At 35.8% G+C, this 19,431-nt stretch overlaps 3 protein-coding genes across 5 annotated transcripts in view; 2 read left to right on the plus strand and 1 right to left on the minus strand.

Annotated features, from left to right (window-relative positions):
• LOC309493736 (uncharacterized protein) overlaps window positions 1–5,592 on the minus strand; it is a 115,842-nt gene extending 110,250 nt beyond the window's left edge. Inside the window, exons 1-2 of the mRNA XM_082162954.1 lie at window positions 5,394–5,592; window positions 4,938–5,043 (exon numbers count right to left, since the gene is read on the minus strand). Of these exons, the coding sequence (XP_082019080.1) occupies window positions 4,938–5,043; window positions 5,394–5,502 (215 nt within the window). The 5' untranslated portion in view covers window positions 5,503–5,592. The remainder of the gene's footprint in view (window positions 1–4,937; window positions 5,044–5,393) is intronic.
• LOC309493832 (CD209 antigen-like protein 2) overlaps window positions 1–11,651 on the plus strand; it is a 161,701-nt gene extending 150,050 nt beyond the window's left edge. Inside the window, exons 1-6 of one of the 3 annotated variants that reach the window (XM_082163099.1) lie at window positions 5,870–5,956; window positions 6,092–6,215; window positions 10,187–10,420; window positions 10,499–10,608; window positions 10,679–10,779; window positions 11,406–11,651. In XM_082163099.1, the coding sequence (XP_082019225.1) occupies window positions 6,194–6,215; window positions 10,187–10,420; window positions 10,499–10,608; window positions 10,679–10,779; window positions 11,406–11,544 (606 nt within the window). In that variant the 5' untranslated portion in view covers window positions 5,870–5,956; window positions 6,092–6,193 and the 3' untranslated portion in view covers window positions 11,545–11,651. Of the gene's footprint in view, window positions 1–5,869; window positions 5,957–6,091; window positions 6,216–9,336; window positions 9,865–10,186; window positions 10,421–10,498; window positions 10,609–10,678; window positions 10,780–11,405 lie in introns of those variants that run through there. The other 2 variants (XM_082163098.1, XM_082163097.1) reach the window with 2 other exon arrangements.
• Window positions 1–19,431, plus strand: part of LOC309493702 (zinc finger MYM-type protein 1-like) — a 96,730-nt gene that overhangs the window by 54,220 nt on the left and 23,079 nt on the right. The window lies entirely within an intron of this gene.

Consider the following 19,431-nt stretch of genomic DNA (forward strand, 5'->3'; position numbering starts at 1 on the left):
GTTACAGAAGCCAAAGAAAAACAAATGTTAGAAAGTCAAGGGTCAAGAGCATAACTAAAGCAATCAATGATCACCATCAATGGTAACATCAAATGAAACAATAAATCATCAACATCTAATCCTCTGTTATTCTCAAACAGAGGTGTAAAGTCCAGGTTCAGAAAGTAAAAGTCCTCCTCAGTATTTTCTTCCAATCACCTGGATTTGCTAATTCAGACAGGAGAGAGAACTAATTAGTGAAATCAGCTCACTGAGTTCATGGGTGGAATAAACATATGGCAGGACTTCTACTTTCTGACCCCTGGACTATACACCTCTGGTTTTAGGCACCAGGAAAGTGGTTTGGCTTTTAGCAGTGTTCATCGCCATAGTAACTTGAGCTCCATGGCTAACCTGGTCCGGGGCAGGTTATGGTAAGAGATCTCAAACAGAACTTAGACCAATCAGCTGTGAGCAGAGGATAAAGTCACTCCATCTGTTTATACTCCAAATTAAAGGTCACTACATAGCAAATGATTTTAAAGACAAAATCGTCTGACTTTTACTAATGCTTATTTAGAATAATAATTTTGTATGATTTAGATATTAGATATACCCTTAATCGATCACACATGTACAGTTTTAGTTTATCAATTATTATTACGCACTGTTTAAATAAATAAATATATGAAGGTAATATAAATACACTTTAGAATCAATAGATAAAGCTATAAAATGACTACATGTGAGCTTAAAAGTTCAATTCTCTCTATACCTTTATCAACTGTATAAATTAACTTCACAACTTTTACTTGCACTGATATAGCAAGACTTTTTCTTTTAATTGTCCTCTTTCATAGACAGCTATTTTCTTCTTGCTGTGTAAATTTGTTTAAATTCTTAATATTTTTCAATCTTGTAATATTCTGCAGAAGAATCGTGAATCGTGCTGCTTCTCTCGTGAGAAATGGCAGTTTCACCCTTTCTCAGCATGTTATTGGCTGTTCGCTACTGATGTCACACCTAAACTCAGGATCAAAGCCTGAGTTGACAGAGAAAGTTGAAGATCAACATCATGGTACCAACAAAGCCTGGTTGGATTGGTTTGGTCAACTCAAATCTAATCCTGCAACCCTGAGTTTGTTCAACTATCATCATGGTACAGGCCTCTGATCTCATTTTTGTTGGCTTTGTTTTTGCCACAACAACTGTGTCTTATAAACACACAGTTACAGCAGCCACACAAAAAAACTAATGTTAAAGTCAAAGGTCAAGAGCCCAACTAAAGCAAACACTGATCTCCATAATGGTAACGTCAAATTAAATAAAACAACATCTAAACCTCTGTTAATTCTCAACAAGAACTTCTGTAGACGTGTGAAAGGAATAAAGTCAATCCGGTTAGTAATAAGTGAAGCTGTTAATGCTGTTTTTTGGAGGTGTTTAATCCTCCTCTGCTGAGATCTTCAGAGATGTAGGGCCCTATTTTAACGATCTGAAACGCAAGTATCAAGCGCGAAACGCAAGTAACTTTGTGGGCGGGTCTTGGGCGCTGTTGCTATTATTAGTGATGTATGTCTCGAGACCGGTCTTGGTCTCGAGACCGGTCTCGACACCACTTTTACGTGGTCTCGGTCTTGTCACGTCCTTGACGGTATTTGGTCTTGGTCTTGTCTTGGTCTCGGACCTCTCGTCTTGTCTAGGTCTCGCTGTCTCAGACCGACATAGTGGTCGGGGGATTTAGCAATACAATAATATCCACGACGACACAACGTTCGAAAATGCAACATTATTATCCGCAACGGAACGGATTGAAAGAAGCGCGCGTCCGAGTGAAAGTGCGGCGTGTGCGCGAGCCACACAAGAAAACACTGTATCCGCGGCCACTGATCGCAGCGGCAACGAACACTTTGATCACTTGGTTTAAAAAAACACATATCAGTGACATGATGGGTTTTAACTTCATTCAGGAGATTTTGGGTAACTGCACAACTGACAGATCACAGATAACTTTGAGCGCACCGCCAACGGTGTGTGTGTGTGTAACCATAGCGACAAAACGACCAACTTTCGGATCCTGCACTTAAGCCTATAATTTCGTTTTTAAACATTTTATTATGTATTTAAAAGTTGCAGAATGGATTCATTTGGAGACTCCGAAATCGGCAGAGATAGGCAGGCATTTGCTTAGATGAATTTATGTCTTTGATATCTCTCTCTCTCTCTCTGTGTGTGTGTGTGTGTGTGTGTGTGTGTGTGTGTGTGTGTGTGTGTGTGTGTGTGTGTGTGTGTGTTGTTTGATTACACTATTGACCAAATAAATGGTCTTTTAAATATCATCTGCATATCTCCGTTGTGTTGACTAAACATTAGGCCTAATCCAAGTTTATAATTGTGTATCTTTAATTTGATGTTACGATTTCATCTACACATTAAGTATAATTTCAATTGGTTACATATTTCTCATTCTTTAGACAGTTGTTGGAGGAGCAAGATGGTGTTGGAGGTGTTTGATGTTTTTTCAGATGAACCATCAGTACCAGTCATGTCAGTCCTCAACAGTACACAAAAGTTAAGGGAGTCTCAAACCTCTAATAGTGCAGTAACAGCCGTCATGCAATTGCTACACATAGTTGATCTCACCCAGTCTGCAAAAACATTTACAGTGAGCTCACAGTCACACACATGACATGGTATGTCTCTGTATTGTTCTGCCTGTGTAGTTGAAGTAATACCGTCTAATATGTATTGAATGTAAACTGAGGCTGAACCCTATGCTGCTGTTCTTGAATTCATACAAGTTATTGCTTAGCTTCAACACAGTCTAGTCTGTTTTTTTTCCCCCTCCGGTCTCGACTTGGTCTTGGTCTTGGTCTCGACTTGGTCTTGGTCTTGGTCTTGTCTTGGTCTCGATACCCTCCGGTCTTGGTAGTGTCTTGGTCTCGGTTTAGGCGGTCTTGACTACAAGTCTAGCTATTATACCGGCGGGATAAATGACTCTTGCGCCCGACGCAAATCTAAAATGGGTTGGTCTGAAGTTACATTACTCATAGGTGTGGTTTGGGCGTAACGTGAAATAAACCAATCAGAGCGACATCTCACATTCCCTTTAAGAGCAGGCACGCTTGTTCTATAGCGGATTGCTATTATAACGGCGGATCTGCCAGGCGCGCGCCAGGAGTGGTTCACAGCCGAGGAGACCGACGTCCTCGTCAGGGCCGTAAAAAACAGAGAAGTAACATTGGGGATGGAGAAACACACCCAAATTAGCTTCGGTTAAACAGGCGTATGATAATTTGGGTAAATGTGTAAGCTAGATGTAGGCTATGCTTTATAATAAATTGTCTATCTATCTATCTATCTTTTGTAATAATGTATGATTTGCAAAAATGAAAACTGCTGCTTCTGTGTAGATGAGAGAATCAAAGTGTATGCGCGTTGTGCACACGCTACATCATGGCCAAGCATGCGCCCTTAAAATAGCATATGAATAACATGCGCAACGCGCCACTGACTTTAGACTAGGTTTTTCCTGGTCTGTGGCGGAATTGTTTTCTAAACCTGCAAAATAGCATGAGGGAACGTTTGCGCCGGAACACGCCTCCTCTTTGTGCTGAACCGCCCCCGGGGAGCGCAAATGTATTTCGTAGTTTACCGACGTGCGTCTGCCGAGGGAAAAGTCCGCTGTGCGCGGGTGCAAAATAGGAATGATACATGCGTCGGTGTACAAAGTCAATTGCGCTGGGTGCAAGATAGGGCCCGTAATGTCTTCTCTGGCTGGAAGTCAGTTGTAGGTCTTGTGTTTTGCTTTTTTATCTTGTTGTTCATCTGTCCTTCAGTGATTCTGCTTGTTATCATCAGGTGTTCATCACTAATGCTCAATCATCAGTTAATTAATCACTGAATTATATCATTAACTTCAATAAATAAATAAATACTAGTTTTTGAACTCGAACTGTTTGAAGCAATTGGTTTCCCAAATGATATGAGTTACTTTAGTTTCCATGGTAATTTTACGGTAACATACTGTAAAAACAGAGATATATAAATGAAAAGTAGAGGGCTGTAAATTAACAGTATATTGCTGGCAACCACAGCTGCCAGTAGATTATGGTTATTTTACAGCGCAATTTTTTACAGTATGTTTAAAAAATATCCACAGTGGATTTATGTGAGTGTTTTATCACTTACCCTTGTTTCAGTGGTGAATTATCCACCCATTTCATGATCCCCTCAGTCTCAATGTCAGACAAACCAATCCACACTCTCTCCTTTACTAATGAAGATATGAACTGCTGTATGTGGAAAAAAAAATATATATATTAAAGAGCGAGAATCAACATTACATTTTAGATCTTCATCTAGTCGGACAGAAGATAAAGACAATTACCAGCATTCAAAATTAATATTCAACAGCAAGAACATATAAAATATGAAAGATGTTTGTTATATCATTGTAGCATTTATTTTCCAAGCAGTGTTAAAACATGAGGCTCTGGTGAGACTTTTGTTGTTTGTTTGTACGTATGACAAAATATATTTAAGTATGTTCATTCACAACAGAATACCATAAACTAGATATATTTGCCACTGAACTCACCTGTTTCTCTTTAGTGTTGATAATGACCAGATCACCACCATGATCTCTGCAGTACTGCCTGCTCTCAGACCAGCTCTTCAACTCACTGGATATGAAAAACTTGTCTTTTCCTTTCAGTAAACATAACAATTAAATGTATTAATTGTGTTGTAAAGTGCAAATATACATATTAATCCATTTGTACTGACCTAGTTCATATAACTTCCTTAGTTCAGTCTCTAACTCCAGTTTCTTCTGACTCAAAGAGTTGAAGCTGTTCTTCAGTTGGTTTTTTTCACTCATTAGATCAGTGTAATTGTCCTGTAAGCTGATGATAGTGTGATTGAACTCTTCAGCTGTGTTCTTGTAACTCTTTAACAGGTCTCTCTCTGCTGTGATGGTGATGTACAGTGTGATGAAGACCAGCAGAAGAACACAAATGAGCCCGAGACACACTGTCATCAACACCAAACACCTGCGTCCTCCTGACAAACAGAGACAAAACACACACATATCAGTTAACAACCATTCACTTAGAATTCATATTATTAGAAATATAGGCTCAAATAAATCCACCTTTATCTTTAGACAATACACAGGCCTTTTTAAAAAAAAAGTTTATTCTTTGATAATGATAGCGGAATATCTACAGTAAAATATGCAAATAAGAACATATGTTGAAAAGTTAAATAAAATAACTTCATGTTAAATACCATAAAATGCAGAAACATGAACATATTGTTCTTTGAAAAAAGATTAAATTTATAAGTAACATTTCTCATTTCCTCAAAAGTTAACAACACCATTTCTTCTTCAAATAAAACGTTCTACTTACTGCACTTTCTATCTTTTCCTTCGTCCTGGCTGTGATTCTGTGTTTGAGGTCCAGTTGTGTCCTTAAAATCATCATTTTCAACATTTTCATAAATGTCCTCTAAATCCATTATTCACTCTTATGTCTGACAGCAAGTGTTCACAGATGTGCTGTGGTTGAATGATAGTCATGGTTTCTTTTAAATAGTGTTTACACTAAACGGGAAGTGGCTTTATTAGTTCAGACCCACATAGCAACATTGTTTCGGCCCAGATCCGGCCCACATTTGGCACTTGTGGAATCCGGATCTGGCCCACATGTAGCGTGGAATGACGGCCCTTGGGTGGCCCACTCCTGTTGGCCAGATCTGGGCCACAAGCAGGCCATAGCAATGCCACATGTCAGCCAAGAGCAAAGAAATAAACCAGAACTGGACCTTATCTGAGCCACAAAATCTGTGTATATTACATATGGAGTCATCTCAGCCTTAATAAGCCTGTTAAGGAGAGTGTTTGGATTGGTTTGTCTGATACTGAGAATGAGGGCAACATGAAATGGGTGGATAATTCACCACTGTATCGAGTGTAAGTGATAAAATACTCACAGGAAACCACTGCGTTCAGTGTACATTTGACTGTAAATGCATCTTCTCATATTTGCTGTCTGAGTGCTTATATTTTAGAGCTGTACAGGAATTGAATCTGATCCATTTTATTCAGGTTTTGGGACAGCGGTGAGCCGAATAGCTTTCATGGTTCAAACGAGGACTGTGTTGAACTGGATCCTGCAAGAGGCAGTGTGAACAACTGGAATGATCTCCCATGTTCAGATACGAGGAAATGGGTTTGTGAGACTTAACATCTATTCCTTTATCTTCATGATATTTAATAATACTTTGACCCATATTTTTCAGCTTAATTTAATTTCTTTTTTTATTGCATTTTTGGTGAAGGTTCAAGTAATCAAAACTAATTTCTTAAAATAATTAAGATTTTGTGGTTTCATTTATTTAGTTTTTTTGTAAATGTTATGTGTTTTTCAATGATTTATAATTTTATGGAATCATTGTGAGGTTCCTGTATTCTACTTTCATCATATGCAAACTGCTGCTGTGATGTCAGATTTTATTTAATTGTTGTAATCAATAGATTTCTGTAATAGAAAATCAAGAGCGGAAGGAAAATGTAAAATTTTTGTTCACAACACTTGTAGTCTATTATTGTGATTTTGACAGTATATCTGGTTTATTTTTTTATTTTTTTTTATTCTCTTTGAATAAAATGGTCAGTTGCCATTACACGTGTTTTCACAAGATACTGTGCTTGTGTCAAACAAACTTCCAACTCCTGTTTTCAATGCGCGACACAACACCTGTTTTTGAGCAAGGAAAGGTGTCTATGTTCAGGAGAGGCTGAGAAGTGTCTTACAAATGATGAAATGAAGAACATTTATCCTCATTTTTATGCCTGCAGCACCAAGATCGAGTCCCATTATAAAATTCAAATGATGTTATTATATTGTTTGCAATTTTCTGTTGGGGCTTACTGAGTAACTGATCAATTACAAGGGACTGATTTTTAAGCTTCCCATCATAGTGAAAATGGTAGAACAGTGACATCTACTGAGAAAAGGAAAATGTGAATCTCCTGTTGTCACCCACTTGTGTTTAATAACAGGAAGTCCTCATCCCACGATCTCTATTTCCCATCATCCTCTCTGTTCCTGAACACGACAGAGATGCAAATCATCATTCACTTCCAGTTTATGGTCATCAACACACAGGTCCAGTTTGGCCTGTTTTAGGGTGTTTGATCAGTTTAGGTGATCACAGATTCCTCTTGTTGGACGTTGTAGATGCTAACTTGATCACAGGGAAAACTACACAATGCTTTGACTATATTAAATACGGTGTAAATATACTGACAAATATTTTAGTCAACATATTGTGTTATATATTACAATATAGTGAATAATAGGCCTACATAAGGAATTGCCACTTTTCATATATTGACAAATATATTTACAATATATTCACACTGTAAAATGTAATTCCTTGAGTGTACTTAGAGAACTTGGAAAACGTTTGCCGTAAAATTCTCAAGGATGTTTTACTCAACGTTACTCAGTAGAAGTTTCTAATATAAAAAACATACAAGAGTGTGTTGAGACAATTATGTATTTATATCTATTCATTAAACTGAAACTTAACTGAATAAATAAAATAAAAACATCAACCTAATAAAGAACTTAATAGAAATGACTGTAATAGATTTCAGCCTTTTAAATAAAGCAACATGCAGCATATCATCAATGTTTCTCGTTCTTCTCCTGGACTGAAGCACAGGCTCTACTCTTCAGCACAACGGTGACCCACAAAACTCAGACAACAGAAACACTTTAAATCCCAACAGAACATTAAACACTAACAGATCTCTGAAGATCTCAGCAGAGGAGGATTAAACAACTCCACAAACAGCATTACCAGCTTCACTTATTACTAACCAGACTGACTTTATGTCTGTCAGACGTCTACAGACGCTCTTATTGAGAAATAACAGAGATTTAGATGTTGATGTTTTACTGAAAATGTTTGGTCACCACTATGGTGATCAGTATTTGCTTTAGTTGGGTGAATTGCTTTAGTGAGTTTGTAGTCTTTGTAACAGTGTTTACAAAAACGCATAATTTGTTACAAAGGAAACCAGAAATAAATATGATCGAGTGATATAGTTTTCAGCATCATAAAGCAAAATAATTCTCTGACAATTATATAAGCAAAGAAGACACTGTTTATGATCAGTGAATCAGACCACAACATGATGATAATTTATTTGAATTATCATGTAACCAATATCATCTGATCACATTTTCTCTGGCTGTTCTGGCCTTAACAAACACAGTTACAACAGCTAGAGAAAATCTAATGTTAAAAAGTTAAGGTTCAAACTACACAACTAAATTAAACTCTGATCACCGTAATGGTGCTACCAACAAACCAACAAACTTTCAACCAAACATTAAAATCTAAAGCTCAGTTAATTCTCAATAAGCACTTTTGTAGACGTCTGACAGAAATAAAGTAAATCTGGGTAGTAATAAGTGAAGCTGGTAATGCTGTTTGTGGAGCTGTAAAATTCTCTGCTGAGATCTTGAGAGATTTAATCTTCTTTAGTCTTATTTTACGGTATCTTTAGTTGATTAAGACGTCAACCCGATTACCATTTTCAACCCATATTTGATGTCTGACAATGTCTTCCTGACATTACATTGACGTCCAGTCACCAATGGGTTAGAGCTTGATGTCAAACAAATGTTAGGTTTAGACATTAGACATTTTCATTTTCAACCAAAATCCAACATCTGACTGACCGAGTCTACATCCTGTGCCTGCAGGGCAAAGTCACACTCAATATGGAATCATATTCCTAATCATATTTTAAGAGATATTCACGGCCGGTGTTGAGATGTGTTAATGATCTTTTTTAAATTAATTTGAAGGTATCTAATTTTCATAAACAAGTACTGCTTTTTTGGAAAATTATGCTTAACTTTTCCCCTCATAACTCCACTCTTTGGAACAATAGGACAGTTTTTATTAATAGGAAGTCTTTTTCTTTAAAAGTGATTACTATAAAAAAAGGCATTATTTTTATTCATAAACTATTAGATGCTAATAGTTTTTCTTATATCGTAATGATTTTATTAATACATATAAAGTTGGAATTACAGTAAAAGGTGTGCAATGGTTTAAGAATAATCCAAAGCAGCTTTTCTGGTCCTTTATTTAACTTTATTAAACTTTTTTACACTTAGTTTGCCGACCAGACAGAGTTGTCAGTGATTCTTCCATTTGTAAAGTCATGCAATGTGTAACAATTTTGTGTATCAATTCCGCTGAAGTCAAGTTGACAGTTATAATTTTAAAAGGGCATCCTAATAATTGAAAATTTTACATATTATTCAGGTTTTGGCTCAAAGGTGAACCAAATGACTAATGTGAAAAGGAAATGAGGACTGTATTGAACTCTAACAAACATTGTTGAACGTGACCGACTGAAAGGGAACATTCGATTCAGGCACTTTCTGTTGTTATCTGTATCATCAATACAAAAGTCCAGTTTGAGTGTTCGAGTTTTTTTGAGTGGTCACAGGTTCCTCTTGTTGGAGGTTTTGTTTGAAGCAGATAACATGTGGTTGAATGTACAATACACAAAAGAGTCTGCAGGGAGTTTTTAAGTTGGTCTGCAAGTGTTTATTCTTGTTAAAGGCCAGTGTGATATGAAACCACTTCTTGTTTAGAGTTCGCAGCATATAAAAAACACTCATCATTCTGAAGATCACAGCTCATCTGTGTAGACGTTCGGTCCAACATAAGAGCAAATTATGGAATTAGACACTGTTTATGAAAATACTGAACGCAGAGAAATTAAGAACACAACTGGATCTCGAACACAGAGTAACAACCAGGATAAAGAAACAGATGAAAAGCGCAGTAAGCAGAAAATTACTTAAAAGCAGAGATGATGTCACAGATGGTGTCGTAGATGATGTTGTCACCAAGTTCAAATATATTTTTTAAGAACAATATGTCAGTGTTTCTGCTTTTATATTTAATGTATTAACACTTATACACAAATACTTTTTCACTATGCTCATCTTCAGATATTTGACCGTAAAGCAATGTTTGTCTTGTAAAAGAATATACTGTAAAAGCATATTATCTAATGACAAAAGTAGATTAAAATGTTGACTTGAAATGTTATCTAATAATATGGCATTAACTGATATGTGTGTGTTTTGTCTCTGTTTGTCAGGAGGACGCAGGTGTTTGGTGTTGATGACAGTGTGTCTCGGGCTCATTTGTGTTCTTCTGCTGGTCTTCATCACACTGTACATCACCATCACAGCAGAGAGAGACCAGTTAAAGAGTTACAAGAACACAGTTGAAGAGTTCAATCACACTATCAACAGCTTACAGGACAATTACACTGATCTAACACAGAAGAAACTGGAGTTAGAGACTGAACTAAGGAAGTTATCTAAACAAGGTTTGTACAAATGGATGTATATGTTTATTTGCACTTTACAACACAAATAATGAGCAAAGTGTTTATGTTTATTGAAAGGAAATGCCAGTTTTTTCATATTCAATGAGTTGAAGAGCTGGTCTGAGAGCAGGCAGTTCTGCAGAGGTCGAGGAGCTGATCTGGTCATTATCAACACTGAAGAGAAGCAGGTGAGATTGTGTGAGTGACTGTTTATGAATGAGAGGAATCACACTTATTCCTGCTTATATTCACACACAGAGACTCATATCTTCATTCAAGGAGAGTGTGTGGATTGGTTTGTCTGACTCTGAGACTGAGGGGATCATGAAATGGGTGGATCATTCAACACTGAATCAAGGGTAAGTGATAAAACACTCACGGAGAAACACTTCGGAATAATTTGTTACGTCCTTTATATATTCATTTAAAAATGAGATAATCACAACCTTCATAAATTACACAAACACAATCATGACAACAACCACAATTAAGAAAACACTTCCCATTAATAAACTGTAAGCACAACCCGGTCACACTAAATGCGTCTCTATAGCACGCATTGTGTTTATCTTGCAATTTATACGCAAAAATGAGTTTTTACATGCGTTTGATACGCGGTTTATTGCGTGTAATACACACACACCCCACACCACTACTACTAAACCTACCCATGCATGTGTATTAAATGTTTGGTTAGGATTAGTGGTGCACATAAAAGCTAATTTGCATGTATAAATTGCACGATAAACACAATGTGTGCTATAGAGACGCATTTTCATGAGATCAGGCTGGTATGGATAAATTGTTCTCTTTTACTTTTCTGCACTTTAACTTCTACTCTGCTATTCTGGTGCTGTGAATGTTGTTGGCTCTTTTATGATGAATGGCTTGTTAAGCTCCTCATTTGTTGTTTGCTGAATGGATAAAAACTTTCATTGAACATCTGGGGTCCTGAGTAACTGAAAATCTGACACATTTTACTCAGGTTTTGGTACAAAGATGAACCGAATAACTTTCAAGATGCAAATGAGGACTGTATTGAACTGGATCCTGGAAGAGAACCTGTGAACAACTGGAATGATCTGCCATGCTCTTATACGAGGAAATGGATTTGTGAGAAATAAGTTTCATCCAGCCTTGTTGTGCTTTTTCTTCTATTATTTTAGTGAATCATGCTTATTGTGAATGTATTATTTCTGATTGAGGTTTCTGTTGTTGTTGTTGTTGTTTTTTTTAAAAACTGCCATCTGATCTTCATATGAATTTGTTAGAAGGAACATTTAAAATTGTAATTATTTTTTCATTGCTAAACTCACAACATCCAGTTTCTCACAATGTGAATGAGGGTAATCTGGGACACCAAACCTATGATGCGTTCATGACTATTATTCTATTGAGTGTCTGTGAAACTGCTTTTAAGTTGTATTGCTTTCACTTTGAATAAAATAATCAATATAAATTATTATTATTATTATTATTATTATAGTAAACTGTATTTTTGTTTTTTAATCATTCTTGTGTATCTGTGTATTGCACTATGGCTATATTTGCTCCAGTCCAGTAGGGGCAGCAGAGAGCAGGTTTATCAGACTGAAGTGATCAGAGAGGAACAGAAACATCAGATTCAGGCACTTTCTGCTTTTCTTGCATCATCAATACAAAGGTCCAGTTTGGCCTGTTTAAGTGTGTTTGAGTTTATTTGAGTGCTCAGAGATTTCTCTTGTTGGCTTTTTAAAGCTGATAACATGTGGTTGAATGTACAGTACACAAACACAGTAGTATGAGTCTGCAGGGAGTTTTTAGGTTGGTCAGGTTTTTGTTCTTGTCGAAGGCCAGTGTGAAATGAAATCACTTCCTGCACTGTAAAATCAGGCCGTGATTCTAACTAACACTTTTTAGTTAATTTTACTTAATGTCTTAACTTAATTGTAAAAATCTAGTAATCTGTACTATAGGGATCTCCCAGTCACGTGACCCCTAGCCGCGTGTCAGCCATTTTGACGGAATACTATTGCACAAGCGCACATACATGAGAATGCGGATTATCACGTTTTATGGCTGCGAATTGATTAAAATAATGAATAATGGTCACTGTATAATTATCTTGAGCCTGCTGAAATGTTCCTATAAATATATTTTCTTTCCAGCTGTGCAATAATAAATAGGCTAAATATATTTATCCACTAAGCTGCAGCAGTCCTATGCTCGTCTTCCCATTATGTTTTTTTTCTCTTTCTGACATTTCATACCTGTTGTTACATTTTTTTATTTTTATTAAATTGACTATAAAAAAGATTGCTCGTGTCGTTGTGTGTGCTGGTGTTCATTCCAGTCTTTTAAAATAGTTGAATGAATGAATGCTCGCGAGGTGCCTGTAACGATTTTGAATAGGCTAACGTTAGGCTATTTAATCAATAATGTACACAGGGTAGAGGAGAACGACAGTCAACTACTTTGAATATTATAGCATTTTGGGCATAAACATGTAAATAGTGAAAAGACTGACATTGAAAAATGACACAGAATGATTAAAATTTTATATTTAAATATTTAATCAAAATAAATAAATGTTCGTGGTTCGCACTGATGTTATTCATTTGTTCTCACACACTTCAGCGTCGCGGTCACTGGCCACTATCTATTATTAGCGCAGCGGCCGTCAGCTAACTCTTCACGTCATGTCATCATAAAAAGAAATATACAAGAGGAAGATAAAATAATTAGGAATCATAGATCCATATGAAGCACCACGAGTTCTTTTTACAGGCATTAAATGTGTAGAAAAACTTCCTGACATTGAGTTCGGTGACATTTACAGCTACCTTATTCACTTCCCATCACGCTACACCACCGGAGCTTCATTAAAAGCATACAAAAGCTTAGCAGGCTATCGGTATCACGAGTCCGGATGGGTCAGCAACTCTTTGATTTGGACGCCAGCGGGGAAGGATTTTTCAATCATCACCACAAAGGTTGATAAAATAGATGAATATTTCGCGACGAGCTGTATTAACACCAGCGGTTTAGCATTTTCTATTCCGTCAAGATGGCTGCTCCAAATGGCGTGACGTCACGCGGGACGTCCCTATACACATACTATGCCTTTTTAACTCAGAAAACACAAGTAAAGATTAATTGATTGGTTTGAGTGTCATTTTGTAAAAAAAAAAAAAAAAAAAAGGGTTTTAGACAGGCCAATTCTTAAGACTTTTCACTGTTATGTTAGTTACTGCAGTTATTTTCTGTTTGCATTCACTGATTTCCCAAAGTCATCTTAAATGTTCAATTGTCAACTAAAAACATTTTTTAGAGAACATCACATAAGCTAATAAATATATATTACTACTGTACTATTTTCACTACTGTATATTTATTACTCCCCTTTCTTTAAAACCAAATAACTGTGATTTCGTGTTGGATCGCTGCATCAATAGGAAGATAATTAAAATAATATAAATGAAGTTCCTAGTGCCCAACCAAAGGGAACAATGATCACCATAATGGTGAGTTCAAACAAAAACATTTTAGGAAAATCAACATCAATTTATGAAGTCACTTTTTCACTTGTTTTTATGGACATTGCATTGCCATTCATGTACTTGAGTTTCGTTCAACAATGGAGTTTCAGGTTATCGAGTTCATAACCATTATATGTCAGTTGTCTTAACATTCAGTGTTTGACTTCTCATCTTATGCTCGGTAAACTGAGTGGATAGCGTAGATATGTTCCTATTTTTGTGGTGTCTTATTTGCTCCTTTCCTAAAAATAACTCATTAAAAGCATTTTAAGAAGTTTACCTTTCTTGACTATTTTCTAATTTGACCATTTAATTAGGCCAGGTGTTACAGAATGACACTTGTAAATAATTCTGTATATACAATATTAATATAAAATAGTCTATAGTTTTTTTTTTTTTTTTTTTAGTTGGATGAGGAAAAAGTGCCTTGAATATCTTTACCTTTCGTGAAATTCCAGTAACAGATTAGGTTTGACTCCTGATGAATGTTCCGGGAAAGGTTAAAGGGTCATTTATTTACTTATTTAATGGTAGAACAGTGACATCTACTGAGAAAAGGGAAATGTGAATCCCCTGTTGTCACTCACTTGTGTTTAATAACAGGAAGTCCTCATCCCACAATCTCTATTTCCCATCATCCTCTCTGTTCCTGAACACGACAGAGATGCAAATCATCATTCACTTCTACTTTATGGTCATCAACACACAGGTCCAGTTTGGCCTGTTTTAGGGTGTTTGATCAGTTTAGGTGATCACAGATTCCTCTTGTTGGACGTTGTAGATGCTAACTTGATCACAGGGAAAACTCCACAATGCTTTGACTATATGAGGTTGAATATGCAATATATATTCAATCATACAGTAGTATAAGCATACAGAGTTTTAGTGAGAATGAAATCTAGATTTATCTGTGTCTGAACTATAAAAAACACTTCCTGTGTTGGTACTATTTAAAAACACGGCACACATCTTAAAGACCACACCTCATCTGTGAACACACACTGTAAGACTGTAAGTTTGAGAAAATAATGGAATCAGGGACATTTTATGTGTGCAGAAATATTAATAACAGATAGAGACCTCCAACACAGAGTCGCAGCAACAATGAAGGAAAAGATCGAAAGCAAAGTAAGCAGAAAGTTTCGTTTGTCGCAGAGACGGTGTCGCTAATGTTTGAGCGGATGAGAAATGTTCCAAATGTTTCTCATTATAAAAGAACGTACTCTATAATTTATCTAACAAAAATGCTTGATTATACTTACAAAGGTTGACTTGAAATGTTATCTAATAATATTGTGTGAATTGTTGTTAACTGATATGTGTGTGTTTTGTCTGTTTGTCAGGAGGACGCAGGTGTTTGGTGTTGAAGACAGTGTGTCTCGGGCTCATTTGTGACCCTGGATCACAAAACCAGTCTTAAGTTGCACGGTTATATTTGTGGCAATAGCCAACAAAACATTGTATGGGTCAAAATTATCGATTTTTCTTTTATGTCAAAAATCATCAGGATATTAAGTAAAGATCACGATCCATGAAGATATTTTGTAAATTTCCCACCTTAAATATATAAAAAATGCTTTTTTGTGAGTGGATGCAGCACAATCGCCTATAGAAATGGACAACTTTAAAGGAGATTTTCTCAATATTTCATAAAATAATCACTGTTAAAACTGAATGATAGAAAGTGTGCTTATGTTTATACACTAGAGGGGGCTAAAGATCATTCTCACACAGTGGACAGTCTATTCCAGAACTTGTGGACTTGCAGGAATTGTAATTCTAGTTTAATTAATCTGTTTATCTCTCAGAAAGTTTTACATTTGTAACTTGAGGCAGTATAAAACATTTTACGAAAAAGCATGTTACAAAGGCACAGATTCAACATTTTTCTAATTCCCATTTCCATTGTGTAGAAGAGTGAAGATACTTAAAATGAGGACAACTCAATGAAAACAGGTTCTGTGACTATATCAATTAACAAATGCCAGTAATAGAGAGGTTTCGACTAATGAGTGACTTTTTCTGATCTGGAAAGAATGCATTTGTACACTGTAAAAACAAACCTATAGAATCTACCCAATAAAATTGAGGTAACAATTTGCACTCACTTTGTTTGGGTAGATTTCATCCCATATTTTTGAATAGAGAGTACCTACATTTAATGGCTATGACATACTAAACAAAATTAGGTAAAGTCTACCTAATATTTCTCAATACACTACACAACTAATTACTGAGTAATAATTACTCTATTGTTAGCAGGCAAAAGTCCATATATTTAATTTTTATTAATAATAATAAGTCAATAGAAATAATTAAAAATTACTTATTCAGAGATGGTTAAATTTACCTAAAAATGGCCAGACACAGGATATTTCATCTATTACTTTTTTATTGACCAAAAAACAAACATTTCAAACTAACAAAGGAACTACAAAAGAGCCCTCTTACATTCATATAACATACAACTTCTTCACAACTTTCAATTTAAAAATAATGGGAAGTCAGAATATACATTAAAAGCAACATTAAATCTCTCTCACATTTTGTTATTTCAAACAGATCTCATTTACCTTAATGGACTGACATGTAATATGGATACAAACAAACATTACATTTGTTATAAACTTAACACAAATTAATGTAGGTAAAAAATAACCATTATTCAACATCCAATTTTAAGCGACATACAACTTCATTTCACTCACGTGATAACACTTTACAATAAGGTTTCATTAGTTAACATTAGTTAAATGGTTATTCACCCAAAACTTTAAATTCTGTCATAATTTAGGCTACTCACCCTCATGTCGTTCCAAACCCATAAGACTTATGTTCACAAATGAAGGTCTTTTTGATGAAATCTGAGAGATTTCTGGCCCTCCATTTGCAGTCTACACAACTTTGAAGCTTCAAAAAGTTCATAAAGAGATCGTAAAACTAATCCTTATGAATTAAGTGGTTTAGCGCAAATGTTCTGAAGAAAGACAATCACTTTATATGATGAACAGATTAAATGTAGGCTTTTATTCACATATAAACATTCATCAACTCAGACATCAGTTGTGGTAAACAGAAGCTCAAACATGTTCCCTTGATGTGCGAGAACCAATGAGGTTCATTCTCGTGTTATGCAGCACATTTGAGCTTCAGCAAGAACCAATGAGCTTCTATTTGTTCGCTGAACAATGTTTATGTGAATAAAAGCCTAAATTGAATATGTTTATCATAAAAAGGGATCGTCTCTCTTCAGAAAATTTGAACTTAACCACTTAATTCATATGGATTTGTTTAACAATCTCTTCATGAACTTTTTGAAGAGTCAATGAGTTAGTTGTAGACTGTCAATGGAGGGAGAGAAATCTCTCAGATTTCATTAAAAATATCTTTATTTGTGTTCTGAAGATAAAAGAAGGTCTTCCAGGTTTGAAACGACATGAAGGTGAGTAATTAATGACATAACTTAAATGTTTGGGTGAACTAGGCTATCACTTTAACTACTTTGAATGAACAACACTTCTACAGCATTTATTAATCTTAGTTCATGTTAATTTCAGCATTTATCAATTAATTATTATAATAAAAAGTTGTTAACATTATAATGCACTGTGAACTAATATGAACAATGAACGACTGTAAATCTTAGTAAAGATTAACATTGTATTGCTCATTAATAGTCCATCTTAATTAATGCATTAACTAATGTTAACAAATGAAACCTTATTGTAAAGTTTTACCACTTACGTTATAAAACTTCTTCAACACTTCCCCATTCAAAATAAACGCCTTCATGGGATGAAACAGTCTGTGGCTGAACTTATAATATTCTTCTTGCACGGTCTTCAAATGTTTTCATAAAGATCTTTCTGTGGAAGAAAAAGAAAGTAAGAAATGTTTTAATTATTAATTTTTGATTATAGATTTAATCAAGACATAAATTAACTGCATTTAGGCTTAAATCACTGTAAGCTGCATCTTGCTTAAAAAAACAACAACACTGCTATTGCATGATGCATAATTACATCTCCATGATGCAAAATCAAAAGAGGAGAGCAGCAGTTAAAGCCCATGTTGCAGGTTAGAGTACCCAGTAAGCCAATGTATAGAAAAATAATGTAGGAACTATATTTAAATATAAACATATACTTATAAAACGCTATTTAGGCTTCTGGAGTCGTTTTTGTGAGAAATTTTTACTTCCGCATTTGAAAACCGCCGAACCGGAAGTGACGTAACATGAGGTAGAGCGGTCAAAGTAAACAATAGGAAAGCAATGGATCGCAATGACAGCTCGGAAAGCTGGGGGAATTGTAGCCTAAATGTTTACTCGTATGTCGTATGATATATAGATATATATATATCGTATATATAATTCATATATAATTGATATATATGATGATATCATATAATTATGAGCCTGATATGAAGCCAAGTGAGAAGGACAGGCCAGGGTTAGACAGAACAACGGTGAGTTGTGGTGTGAGGAGAACAGGGCGAGAGAACAGTGTTAGCTTATAGATGTATTCACGTTAGCCGACGATATGTATAACACTATGCTCAGATCACAATACTGTACAGATTATTATCATCATGTATCAGGCAATAGCAAAGCTAGTACTTAGACCCTTACCTGCATGTGTTATGTGTGTCAGCCATTAGGAGACAGTTTCCAGAGGAAGGGGGACTTTATAAAGGCTTTGAATTGACCCATTTGGTGACGATGAATACAAAAAATGATCACAATCACAACTGTCTTACTGTACAAAAACTTTATATGTAGAAACAGCCAACACAAACATTAAAGTCGGTTTGTACAGATTGAAAATGAATTATAGAACATAATATATTATATTTATAATAATAATAATAATAGTGTCTTCTGCAGACTAATAACAAACACATAAATGCAGTACATTACAAGTTTATGTAGGATATGTTAATGAATTAAATTAAGACAAGGCACATTTTGTAAAACAGATGTACAATGTCTGACGGATCCGTGAGCGTCATGTTTCCCGCCGGCGGCCGAACCACATGCTGAGGGCGGACCGTCACCGGGCGACCCGATGAAGGAGCCGGGACAGTGTCCACATATCGCCGGGATTATAATCATCCGGTCTATAGTGAACGCTACACACTACCGCGTTTTTCAAAGCAGAAGCAGAAGTGAAGTCCCGTCTCTTACCCGGCACAAAACGCACACAGGCACGGAAGATCGCACCGTCCTTTTTCTTATTCGGAAACCTGTGGACTCGATGTCCTGACAGGCCATAATTCACAATCATTTACCATGACGATGATTAATTGAAATACAATAAGCACCGAAAACACACTGAATCATGACCGCTCCAACTGAATACCAACCTATCTCTGCACTGAGCGCGAACGCAGAGCCAAACGACTCCCTCATGTGGCGTCATATGACGCGATGGTGAAAAAAAGCGTTTTTTCAACACGGTCAAGGAAACTGTCACGTTTTCTATTAAATTTGTG

The sequence above is a fragment of the Leuciscus leuciscus genome (assembly GCF_965113295.1).
Source record: "Leuciscus leuciscus genome assembly, chromosome: 3".
Lineage (NCBI taxonomy): Eukaryota > Metazoa > Chordata > Actinopteri > Cypriniformes > Leuciscidae > Leuciscus > Leuciscus leuciscus.